Consider the following 13,794-nt stretch of genomic DNA (forward strand, 5'->3'; position numbering starts at 1 on the left):
TACGTGAGGCACTCAACTTTACAGGGGAACTCTGACACCGCTCTGTTAACACCGCTCTCCACTACACACAAGCATCTGCAATACTGTTGCTTAACTTTGCTATACGTTATCTAATTGTGCATATTAGCTCACAGTGTACAACACAAAGATGTAAACCAGAGTAATGATAAAGTGCTGTTTGTAAGTGCTAATATATCACATGTATGTACACAGAAATATTTAGCTGGATATCTATGATGACACAACATATTGTGTTAGTTTCTTGCATTACATTATAGGTGAACTGTGCTCAAACCGTCTATCTCTGATCACGTCCTACTGGTCTTAATGATCTTGCAGTCCAGTGACATTTCTAAGCCCAGGAACAGACGCTTCTGTTCTCAAAAGTTCTCAAAAAAAATTCTTCCACTGGATCTGCATCACTCAATTTATTGGCAACATTTCTAAGCCATACAGTTAAGGTAACTCAGGAAGAAGGAGAAACAACAGCAATAAAATTATTAGCAATAACAATGAAATGTTACCGACAAATTAAATAGCCACAATTTCATTCCCATTGTTTATTTTAAAAAAGCATACAATTTGAAGTCAGTGGGAGTCTGGACACAGACTAAAAAGTCATCAGGGAGTGACCGGTTAAATCACACAGAACTCTGCCTCAGATCTAAATTTAAGAAATAAGTATTACAGCACAGTGGCTATATGTCTTCACTTCAGACACTGGCTCAAAAAATGGGAATCCTAAGAGTCTTTAGAATAGTTTCAAGAATTTTTTGAAATAGAACTTAAAGTTCAGGCCGCTGTAGGAAAATATACTGTTCATGACTTCAATATACTGCATGACCTCAATATACTGGTGGTCCCAGTTAAGTTGTTTCAGTGCTACAGGTCATTCTGCAACAGTTTCTTGGAAGAGGCTGCCGCACAGTTCTACCAAACACTAGCCCTTTAGTATAAACCATCACATTAAGCAGTTATGAACAATGCCAAGTATGCCAATTTATGCAACCTAAAGTTTTGATCTTGCTTCAGCAAGAGTTTTCCTTTTTCTTCAATTAATTAATTGGACAAATATTTTTTTTAATACGGCACTAACATTAACGTAGGCTTTGGCGCATTTATCACGTTATACAGTTTACATTCAAACACTGCCTTCTCCTTCAGAAGTGTTCTGACCAAACTACATTTGTATTCAGTTATATGTGTTTCCACAGACAGCCCCAAATGCTGTTTAGTGTATGCATATTTTATTTTAATATTATGCCAGCCACATCCTGCTGCATGAAGTATCTGCAGGGGGAAAACACGCATACATGATTCTCTTTATCCCCTTTACTCTTTAAACCTCAATAAAATAAGAATGAATTGCTAAATACATCATTTCATACTAAAAGGTCTATTCTTTTATACAGGTCACCCCTATCCCTCCCTTCATTAAAAACTGGAGAGTAGTCTTCTTAGCAGAAAGAACAGATACAGTAAAACACAATTTAACTAATATAAAAGGCAACTTCTAAATCATTCTGTTGAAAAAGCGTTGAGGATACATTACATCCCAATATTCACCAAGGAGACCAAAGTGCTATAAAGGCATATTGATTGGGTGTCTCCCTTCCCTTAGGATATGCTTTGTGTCACAGCAAGTGCCAACCAAGAGCACAAACCTTAAATAAGGAATATGTTTTTCTGGGCATGCCACACACAGATCCTGAAGCAGACGTGGTAAATACTAACAACAATAAATCACTGTAACTGTTAAATTGAACTGAATTAATTTTCATTTTTCGTATGTTTTGTGGCACCATGATGGTACAAAACATGGAAAATTACCTGCTTCACCCATCTACAAAAGCAACAGTAATAAATATGCTTTGTTATCAAATATGTTGGGTGATACCACATAACTATTTTAGTAAATTATCGTTAACTTTTTTTTTTTAAGAACACTTATTTCTTCATGCTCACAACTGAGAAATTTTCTTGTATAACAGCAAAGTACTATTTTTAAATAAAATCTTGGGACCGCTACTTAGAATTGAAAATCTTAAATTCATAGTTTTTAAATCACTTAATTACTTACTGTATAGTCCACAGTCAAAAAAAAGCCAAAACCAAAAAAACAAACCAACAAATGAAAAAAAAAAAGTAAACAATAATTAAGGTGGGTTTGCTTTAGCTAGTAAGTTTTCATAAATTATTAAAAATACCTTCTAACTGAGATAGTAAAAAGATTCACGTAGCAACAAGAACTTCAGTGGGTATTTCATAAATATATACTGTAAAAGGCAACAGAAAAATTTAGGCAACATAAAAAAATAATTTGTGTTTTGAGTTTCCTACCCTGCTACAATCTCTAAGAGCTTCCATGCTTTTCATGATGAAAAGAAGATAGCATAGCTACAGATTTTGGAAGCTGAAAAGTGGTATAAATTTAGAAAAGTTGCTCTTGAAAATCATCAAATACCTAATGAGAAAGAGTGCCAAATTAAATTAAAAAACCAAATTACGTGAACGATAGACATGGCTGCTATGTAGCCATGTCATTGTATGTAGCCAAGAAAGAGGACCAAAGTGCAAAGGAATGCATCTCTTGCTTTAGCCTTATGCCAGTTAGATACATACTTAATTATATTCTAATAGCTTAATTATATTCCAATAGGTATTTGAGAGTTAAATACGTACGGTTTTACAAGAAGATATAAAAGATCTTTATGGAGTTAGCTTCACACAAATAGAACAGGAGATCATGGGAAAACCTGACTAAGGTGAAAAAATGATGGGGCCCTAGAGATACCCTAGATAAACAGCAGCAAGAAGCAAATCTATGTATAAAGGACTTGTATATCAAGATCCTATACAGCAGAAAGTCCTATACATTGATATCTGAACTACTAGGAAAAGGAGGGTTTAGAACACTTCTTTAAAAACATCATATGCTGTTTTAAAGATCTATTGATCCCCTCTGCACATCTCGAGGTAACAAAGTTACTTTCTAGTTCACCCAATAATAGAACACAGATCTCCCAGGCACTGGATTTATCAAAAAGCCTTTCTGTATTTTTGAGTGAAAACTGAAACAGAGTTGAAGGTCTTGAAATAACAGGGATAAATGGTATGTAAGTACATATGCTTAATAACCACACACTGTAATTACACAATAATCCCATTTTTCTTCCAAATTACATGTCAATAAATCTTTCTCACTGCACTATAAATTCCAAGGTCATGGACAGAGGTGTTTATTAGTATAATTACAATGCAGCAATAAAACCATTAAGCTTTTAGATCCCAATATTGTTCCATTTATTCTCCCCTCCCCCCAAGGGAGGTACATAGTTCCTACAAATGGAATACCCAGAAAATATTGGAAGTTACTTTTAAAAGACTATGAAAACGCTCCTGTTCATGCAATTACTTTATTAAAGTTTTCTTCATTTAATCTTTGACAGAATGTCAGAATTTGCTTTTTTTTAATAGAACAGTACAGCAAACAGACTCAAGATAAGAAATATTCTCTAAAATAGGCAACATTACTACTCTGTAAAGATATAACTAAAGCATTCTAGATTTCACTGTGTGTGCAGTCCTCAACATATTAGACCAAAAAACCCAATGTCTTAGCCATCTGTTCAGAAGGAACTTACAGTCCGAATTATTCACTCTTGTTTCCACATCAGTTTCAATATTCCTGGGCACAATTTTACCTGTCTTGGTTACTTGCATTCTTCTGCAAACTACCAGAAGGCCACTTAAGCGCGTGATTGAGATCATCTAGTCCAACTCCCCTGCTAAAGCAGGATTGCCTAGAGCACATTACTCAGGACTGCATCCAGGCGGGTCTTGAAAATCTCCCGGGAAGGGGACTCCACAACCTCCCTGGGCAGCCTGTGCCAGTGCTCTGTCACCCTCACCGTAAAGAACTGTTTCCGTGTATTTGAACGGAACTTCCAACTCTGATAATTCTGTGATTCTGTGATTAGTCAAATGACTATTGAATTCAGACTACTGAATCAGACTAGCACGATCAAACTTACTGCGTAATTTTCTAAAGAAGGGAAGATCTATTCTTACTTGGAAATTAACTCCAAGCTTTCATAATTAGCTTTGAAAATTTAACTAAAGCGATGTTATGTAATCGACTTATTCCAGCGTTCTCTCACAGTGCCTAAATTACACCCAAATTGTTACAAAGGTGAGAGCATCTTCCTCAGTTATCTTAAACTCTTTGACACGTTAAAAAGAAAACAAAAATTTTTCTAACATAAGGATGTCTTTTCTGATTAGATAAATAATGTTTACACCTGACTAGATTGAACATGAATGTAATAAATTGACAATTCCATTCACTCTTCTCTCAATGTAAAGTAGAAGGAATTTCGGAGATTATTTTACTATTTTCTTACTATACAAAGATAGTAAAGAATTTGCCTGACAAAACCAGGCCACGTAATATTCTTACTACTAACCAATCAAATATTTTGTAGTGGGATAATTTAAAAAGTAACAAAAAGTGTTCACCTGGTATGAATATCTCTTCAACTTCCAATGTAAAATCTTAACATTGCTCAAATTACAAGGAACTATTACTGATATTCAACCTGCAAAACTGGACAAAAGAGGAACTGCAGAGAAATAAAACAGTAACACAATGGTAATGCCAATATCCCTCCAAAATAAGAGTTTCTAATTAAGTTATGTTTGTGTGACTCGCACAGTAAAATTTTGAATTGTTGTATGGAACTTCATGTTAATGCAAACACATAACTAGTTCATAATCACAAATTTTAACTTTATTTCTTTTCCTATTCTGCTCATTAGTTACATAGTTTCCAGAAAACCTGTCTCAGAAAAGTTAAGGCAGATCTTCAACAACTTGGTTGGTAGTTGCTCGGTTGCTTCATTGATGACTATGGAGCAAATACAACTCTTTTCTAAAGGCCACATACTGACCTCAGTCCCTCCAGACTACTCACACTGGTACTAACTGATGGATGTTATAGGCACAGAATAAAGGAAACGCACAGACCTAACCACCTGGCTGGAAATAAGTTTGTTCTGTGCGAAACACAGGGATCAATATTCCTAATGATGTGATCTCTAAAGTGGAAAAAGAACAGAGCAAGCTTCGGACCCTGAATCTTAGAGGCTAACCAGAGAAGCAAAGCAAGGAGAGCTGTGCACCACAACATAAAGAGCTGCTTTCAAAGTGCTAAACAGAATAGAGTACAATTATTTATCTCCAAGAGAAGATTTAGTTTTAGTCTAGAGAAAAGAAGACTGAGGGAGGATCTTATTAATGCTTACAAATACTTAAAGGGAGGGTGCCAGGGGGATGGGAACAGACTTCTTTCAGTGGTGCCCGTTACCTCTTGTCCTGTCACTGGGCACAAACTTGAATATAGGAAGTTCCATCTTAACATGAGGAGGAACTTCTTTCCTTTGAGGGTGGCAGAGCACTGGAACAGTCTGCCCAGTGGAGTCTCCCACTCTGGAGACATTCAAAACCCACCTGGACGCTGTCCTGTGCAACCGGCTGTAGGTGACCCTGCTCAGGCAGGGGGATTGGACTAGATGATCTCCAGAGGTCCCTTCCAACCCTGACCATTCTGTGATTCTGTGATTTAATGCACAAGTTTGTCATATTAAAAAAGTAAGACAATAACGCAGACAGACAGTAAAACAAACAAACTTTATGGACAAACCACAGAAGAGAAATTTAAGGTGAAGTTTAAGTTTAGATATCTGAAGTGCAGATTGAGTAACAGAATACAGACTTCATCACAGGCTTCTTCTCTTTCCTTCTGTGAAGAGAAGCTCTCAGGTCCAGACCACAACAGGATGCTTTCTGTGTGTCTCTCCTATTATATAAAGCTAGCAGCTGCTAGAAGTAAGCCTGGGAAGACTATCCCTTCTCATATACTTAAATTCCATGTACAATGCATAGCAATCTTTAAACAAGAAAGCACAAAGGACCAGCTCCAGGGCAATTCTTTAGTTGACCTAACTCTTTGAAGACTATCTAAGAAGTTATCAGTAGTAGAAGTTATGTAACAGACAAGGAGAATAAGCAGGCTTACTTATTTTACAAATAGCATTAACGCAAACTGAAATACATGACAAAACTGTTTAACCTGTAATTTATTGTAATAAGAAAACATACGACCTCCTTTGACTAAGAATACGGCAGATGGCAATGATAATCCATTCCTACCTACTTTGTAAATTATTTAGGTGTTCAGAACATAAAGAGTATGGAAACTAAAAACCCATTTAATTAATGAATCATTAATTTGAGTTTCTAACCTATTCAGAGGGGAGCTTGCTTCTCTTTAACATGCTAAAATGGATTAATACAAATTCTCTATTAAGTTAGATGCTAATGGTAATCAGCTATACTGCTTTCTTTTATTTCATATATATATACACTATATACTATATATAGTGTGTGTGCATATATATGCACACACTGCTTTAATTTAACTGGGCAACATACAGAAATGCCATTTCTTGACAAAGTGACAAACAAGTTTTTGGGAATCAGCAGTATAGCTCGGTGCACCTAAATCCTGACAGTCGTTCCAACACAAAATGTCAGAGACTTTAAAAAAAAAAAAAATCCAAAACTTATTTTGGTTCTTATAGTGACTGTAATCTCTGCTGTTCTATTTGAGAAGCATGAAAATCACTTAGTCTTCCTCATATAAGTGAGGCCTTTTAACCTTTCTAAAAGTTAGAGTACTGCATCATTTGCAGAAATAGCCAACTACAAAAAGCAGAAATAGCCAACTACCATTGTAAAGTGTGTGCAATGTTATAATAAAAGAAAATGTATAAATAATTGAAATTATTTTTCAGGGAAAATATGTGGCTATAAATGTATGAAGAGGAAAAGCAACAAAAAGTAGCAATTTGTGTACCACCTTCAAGTGAAATTCACACCAAGAACCAAGAACCTGCTCAGGGAAAACATCCACTTCTACCAAACCTGGAAATCCCAATCTCCTTTGGAATCTAATTAATTCAGATGTGTCTGTTTAGCAAAGGATACCACACTTTCTGACCACAGAATATCCATATAATGCTTTAAATGAAATAGCTAGTGGAAATAAACACTCCAAACCTCCCCATCAGAAAATGTTTTTCTCTGAGTATTATCAAAGCACTGGGATGAGATTCTTTTCTCACTTTTGCTGTCATAAATCAATGGCAGCCTCACCAAACTCAGCAGAGTAAATACACCGAAAATTTAGGGTATCTTCTTCTAAAACATGTATTGAAGACCATTTTGAGGCAGATCAGTAGCAAATTACCTGATTTAACATATAGTGCACTTAAATGCACACAGAGTTATTCATTAGCAATTTATAGGACATGCTCCATAAATTAAACGTTAAAAAGATATTGTTTTTATTACAGGCACTAACAGGTACTAAAAGGAAGTAAATATACACACAGTGCCTGTCAATAGGAAGAAAAAGTATTTTACTGGAATTAAGACATGCTTCTATAACGAGTAAAAAATATGTCTGCTATAGATGCCTGTGTAGCATTTTTGTAAAAGTTCGTCTTCTAAGGCAGGGGACTCAGAGCTACTGATTTACCTCTTCTAATAAAAAAAGTGGTGTAAGAGAGTTGCTTAGTTCTAGCTGACCTTGAATGCAATTGGCTACCTTGGATGTCCCTATGGTATATGCCATTAAGAAGATAAAAATATACAGGATTAAAATCTGAACCGATAAAGCTAAGAAATTAAGTATTACTCCTTTAATAAGCCTACTTTATGAAAGTACATGAATACCAAAATATCTCCTTACTTATTGCTGTTGAACTGTGAATAAGTTTAAAAATAAGTTATCAAAAGCAAAAGTATCTAACATTTTATTTTTCCCCTTGTTACCTGTTTAAAAACTATGAATAAAGAATTCAAAGCAAGTTTTTTTACTCCATGACACTGCTCCATCTGAAATCACTCGTACACCACAACATTCTCCAACATTTTATATATACTTAGTCTAGACTGATAGATTATTTTGTATCTTAAGATGAAGGCACAGTTTTTCTATTATATTTTTTCGGTGCAGCAGTTCTTTTTTTCCATACTTCTGTACTATTTAAGAGTTCAGAAGCTTATGCAATTGTAGGGACACTGTTTTACAAGCTCAGGGTTGATTATTGCAGAGATGAGATTGTTACACTGTACTGCAAAACAAGAGCTACAGAAAGAAAAAAAAACAAACACAAAAACATTTTAAGTCACAAAAACCAATCTGCCAAGAGAAAAAGGTCCGTCAGTTGACACACCAGGGCAGAGACCGTTTCTGTTTGTCAGGAATAAAGCCATAAATAAAGTGGGACTGTGGTAAACTGTGGGAGGAAAAAAGCTTATCAAAAACTTCCATTTCAAAATCCCCAAACATGTAGAGGTCAAAATAAAAAAAAAATCTTTTTACTCCTTGGCATTAAAGTAGTTTGTGTTAAACTTCTTGAATTTAGGAAGTACTTATTCAACATAGGTTTGGCACTGTAAAAAAGAATGATAAAAATTAAAGGCGAGATGATGATTTAGGAAGTATATATTATAAAATCATCTAAAAAAAAAAAATCAAGAAACACTAGATCATGAATGCACGTTGCCATGCTACCACAACTGATCTTGTTTCCTTCCTTGATACAGTCAATGATACAGGCAGTTACAACCACAAGGCAATTTTGTGCTAACTATTGTAGTAAACGGCATGAAGGAATCAAAAGACATCAATCAACCTTCTGGAATTTAAACAGAAGTTTAAGGACAGTACACGGCAACAAGTCCAAAACTTAAATTTGGCTCAAAACTCCTCCATGGAAAGGATTGAGAATTATGGAGTAATACATTCAGAAAACCAAACCAGTGTAACTGTAAGTAGTAAGTTTCAGCTCTAACGCTTATTTTGTCAACTTTCTTAGCCTCCATGCTAGCACAACAGCTATATTATTACATTGTATTGTATCTTTACAGCTTTCACCTATAACCAAACATTTTACACTATATCGAGTTGCTCCAGTAGCAAACAACTGCTAGGGGGCTGCAGAATTAGGATGCATTTTAGGATCACTGCTGTCTCAAAAAATAATTGTACCCAGCCTTTAATTAATAAAAAACAGAAGCTGTGCAATCTAATTCAGTACCCAATAATCCGTGTAATAGATTTGTTTAAAGTTCCATCCTATATTTTAAATGCCTACAATTGACTTTTTGTTTAATTTCCTCTGAACAAATGTAAAGGTATGTTTTACATATAAAGTAAAACATGCTGAAATACCATGCATTAATGTATAAAGAGTAGACCCTAATGAAAATTTCAAGTAACATCTGTCTTCTATTCCTTCCCTTCTTTATGATCCTAGTATCTATTTGAACATCTTGAATCAAGTATTTGCCAAATCAATCAAACACAAGTCAAACAAACACTTGGCTTATATATACTGCAATTGTAACCGAAACAAAAAAGCAATAGTATTAACAAGCAACCTGTCTTAAACATTAGACAAGTTTATTCTTACATTGAAATGAAACACCCAAAATTAGGAGACTGGGAGGGAGAAAAAAACATTAAAACCAACAGGTAAATTGGAAATGTTGTTGTCTTTCACCCTTAGTGAGATAAGGCATTTTTAGTAAATAATACTGCTAATGAAAACCGTCCTTAATAAATTTAATAACATCCTTAAGCTTCCTCCACTGTACATCAGTTCAAACTTCAACTCTGCTGAAAGTCATCCTTCTTGACATCCATTTTCCCTGTTACGTTTTCAACAATGGTTTCTGACTTTTCTACTAGTTTTGTAGCTTGTATCTTTTTGGTTCTCCTCCCGCCTCTTGACATTTCTTATCACTTCCTCCCTAAATCTTCCTCAGATACACAAGATTCTATTACTCAAAACACCAGTGAAGCAGTCTCTTTGGCTCAACTATCAATTCACAGAATACTGGGAGGTGTAAAGACAGTAGTAGGGCTGAAGAGCAAATACAAACTGCAAAGCTTGCTTTAAATAAAAAATAAATAAAAGCTGCAGAGCTCAGGTCACCACACATTACTGGCCTGCCATCACAAGGTTCCTTCTCTTCCCACGTGAGATATCCACTTGTTTTCAAATGTCTTAGTCTCTCTCTCTGCTCCTGATTTGCTATCAGAGATTCTGATAACATCATCTTTTCCCTCATTACTCTTTATGTCTGGGGAAAATTCTAAATCCTGATGAAAAAGGATGTTTCTCTACTCTCACCTGCCATATTCCAAACTGACAAACGCATTCTCTACCCTAAGACTATATTCAGGGAACAGCTAACTCAGATTTTAAAGTACTCTTATAATCTTTGTCAAAAAACAAAGTATTCCTGTATTTCTTCCTTCATTTCTCCTATAGCCTGCAAACACTTTGTGATAGCTAGAACTCCTGTCTCTTATGTATCACGTAAAAATCAGACACTTCACAGATTACATATATTGGTGTACACTGTCCAGTCCTAAAAGCAGAAAACGGACGTTATACCTTTAAGTTTCGCCTTGAAAGTGTTTTCTGAGTACCCTAAGATTCCAATGGAGTGAGTAGTATGTGTGCAATTACTCCTATAATTTTATTTGCACAAGAAAAGCAAGATTTGGCTTACTCACCAAAAGGTAAATTGCTGGTGCCTATTTCTCCTAGGATAATCATCTTACCTTTACAGTTTCACTTAAGACTTCATTTTTATCTGCTTCTTCACTGGAGTGCAATTCTAGTTTATTATTTAAGTCCTGTAGCTGTTGCGCCTGTTCATTCAAAAGCACTTGTGCTTGATGCTCCCGATGTAATGCATTATTTAATTCTTCACATGCACTTTCAAACCTCTCATGGGCGATCAATTTCTGATAAGGGAAATAAATTGTGTTTGATTGTGTAACTGTATTCACTTGTTTACATGCTTGACTTTCAGAGTTCCACTTGCAAACATATCAAATTCTAAACCAAAAGTGCGCTAAAGATGAATATTTAGGTTTTTTTAACATGAAGACTGACCACTGAACAATAAAACAGCAGGCCACTTTATTCACTGTATTTTTTCAAAAAAGCATTCAGGGTACTGTAAACAGTACGCACTCATTATTCTACAAAAATTAGCAAGCCGGATTATAAAGAATCAATATTTAGAAGGAAATAAGCAGGTCAATGTCCCACTTTTCAGTGCCTATCTTACTAATCCTTGTAAACGTCTTCCTGGACTCTCTCCTCTCCCCAAAAAGTTCCAGAAAGAAGAACTAATTCTCCAGGGAAAATCATCATCTACATATGAACAACAATTTAAAATGTGACAACATCATCTAACTGTCCCAGAATTGTAAGGGGGGGAAAAGCAGTAAGAACAAAACTGAAGATGATTAGCAGACACAGTTCAATGAGTATGACAGGGAACAAACCGACAACCCACAAAAAGGCATCAATCCCTCAAACACCATGTCCATTACTCGCTATATTGTGGCATCAAGTTGTCAAGGAATGGTTGTCTCTTCTCAGTCTCTTCTCATTCCTGCCAGAAAGTGCTATTTACAGGTTAGTGAGCCCATAGTGTTTACATAAATCGATCAGCAACAGTAAAGGGTCAGAGGGATTTGGTGGACATGTGCTACTGAGAATGTAGAAGAGGGCTTTTTTTTTTCCTTGCTGTAAACTTACTCCTTCAAGGAAACAGCCACACTCAAATTTGCACTGACTAGCTCAGGATATAACCGATACTCAAAGATACAGTAAAATGTCTATCATAATATTCAGCAATATCCACGCGGAGTTTAAGATACTACTTTTATGCTTTTTGAACTTCTCATGAACACACTTATTGGATACCCTCATTCCAGCTGACTTTACTCTGTTGAACTGAAATTTATAAATCCTTTTATGGTATATAAATCACACCAACATTTTCAACACATGGAAGAAAAACTGGGCTGCTGAACACCAAACGTAGTTTACACAGAATACCCCATTCTACAAATCAAAGAGAAACTCCAGTGGAAAGGATATACTTCCAAATACATCTGACTTACAGTTTAGTGACATTTACAAGGCAATTTTTCGGGAAAATTCTGTTCATAGTAGATTGATTTCATACTTGTTTTTCAGAAGAACACAAATCAAAAAAAGTGTAAAAAGGAAGATCTCTTGTAAGCAGTCTCCTCTAAATCAAATATACTTACAGATTGCTTAAACAGATTTAATTGCTCTTGCAGGCTCTGGGCTTTGTCAGCTTCTTTTTTCAACTCACTGAAATTCCATTTGAATTCTGCAAGTTTTAGGCGCAGTGAGCGGCGTTCCACCTCTGCCGTATGAAGTCTTTGTGTAAATTCAAATATTTGCTTCTGCAAGGATGCTATCCTTTTCTGTTAGTAAAGAGAAGCAAATTCATGTGCTATAAAATGTGCTGTTTTAGCAATACAATTAATCACTTTTAATACCCAAGCAAATTAGATGAAGGTGTCATTTTGTCGTCCACCTCTAAAAGACAGACACAAGTTCAAAAATGTGAACCTGTTTCACCTGCTGTTGAGGGTTATTGAAAATTCTGGTTTTAAGGAAGTACCTGTTTTCACATAAGGCCCATAATAAAAGACAGATTATGTGAGAAAGAGTTTATCCTTTCATTTTGGTTACAGGGAAGAAGGTTATCTTTACTGAAAGACAGAACGGTAAGAAGGCGAAAAATGGAAAAAAAAAAAAAAAAAAAGAATGAACCTTACATTTAGTTCAAGCCAAAAGCAAGTTTGTTCTTATAAAGCAAATACAATTTTGATACAACTTCAAAAAATTTTTCTTGGGTACATCAAATCTCTTCTTGAATTTCTTTCACAATGAAAAAGATTTTTTTCACAAGAAAAGATCTATTCACACCCTAATGCTTTTGGGTGTTGCAAACAAACTTCTGTAGTTGACTTCAATGTAATGGACTCAAACAATTTGAAACAAAATTAATGGTACTACCAAGAGGGCTTCACCATAACACTTATGCTGTGAACCTACTGTTTAGATGAAGTAGCACTATAAATACGCATACCAGAATGGGTAGTCTGTCACACAATCCAGATTCCAGGGCCTGGGTATTTATTTTATGAAGTCCATGCGCCAGCCTCTGTACCAAGGAGTCTTTCTCCAGATAAGTAATGCTCCTGCTGCTGTCTAGTGGAACAGTCTCCATTATTACATTCAGCTTGTCCATAAGTCTTGAAAAGGAGTTCCTGGCTGCACTTACAAGCAAGTGTCTGGAAAGCCAGGGCTTTGGATCTTTAAGAAACAACAACAAAAAAGAAACATCAAGTAGGTTATTCATTTTGAGTTTTTTTCAGTGGAAAAAAGCAATGACAACAAATAGCACCTTAAAAATACTCTGTAAGAAGTTTCCATTAAAGAGCGGAAGATTGAGCTCACAGGAATATCTTAGATACTTCGGGACAAATTCTGTATGTAGCAATGAACGCTCCTATCAATCTTTGAATGGAAGGGCAGGATAGGATTCTGAAGAATAGGATTTGTTTGTCAAAGAATAATTTTCCAGTTGTTTTCATGTTCTCCTCCAATACGATACTTTCTTAAGTCTTTCTTAGACGTTCTTATTTTGTAATTCAAAAATTATGTAAGATGGATACAAGAAAATGCAAGCCAGGTCAAATATGTCAGATGTGATAGCACATGGTAAATCATTTTATCGCAATATTTACAATGCAAATTTCTGAGGGTTTCCTGACTCCTCTTCCCTCCCGTCTATAGATGTCTAAATCATTTGCA

At 35.4% G+C, this 13,794-nt stretch overlaps 1 protein-coding gene across 1 annotated transcript in view; it reads right to left on the bottom strand.

Annotated features, from left to right (window-relative positions):
• Positions 1-13,794, bottom strand: part of CCDC171 (coiled-coil domain containing 171) — a gene marked incomplete at its 5' end in the record, with an annotated part of 155,787 nt that overhangs the window by 68,439 nt on the left and 73,554 nt on the right. The window contains 3 exon segments of the mRNA XM_082497984.1: positions 10,704-10,889; positions 12,213-12,395; positions 13,067-13,293. Of these exon segments, the coding sequence (XP_082354110.1) occupies positions 10,704-10,889; positions 12,213-12,395; positions 13,067-13,293 (596 nt within the window).

Source organism: Vanellus vanellus (genome assembly GCF_965231255.1).
Source record: "Vanellus vanellus genome assembly, chromosome: Z".
Lineage (NCBI taxonomy): Eukaryota > Metazoa > Chordata > Aves > Charadriiformes > Charadriidae > Vanellus > Vanellus vanellus.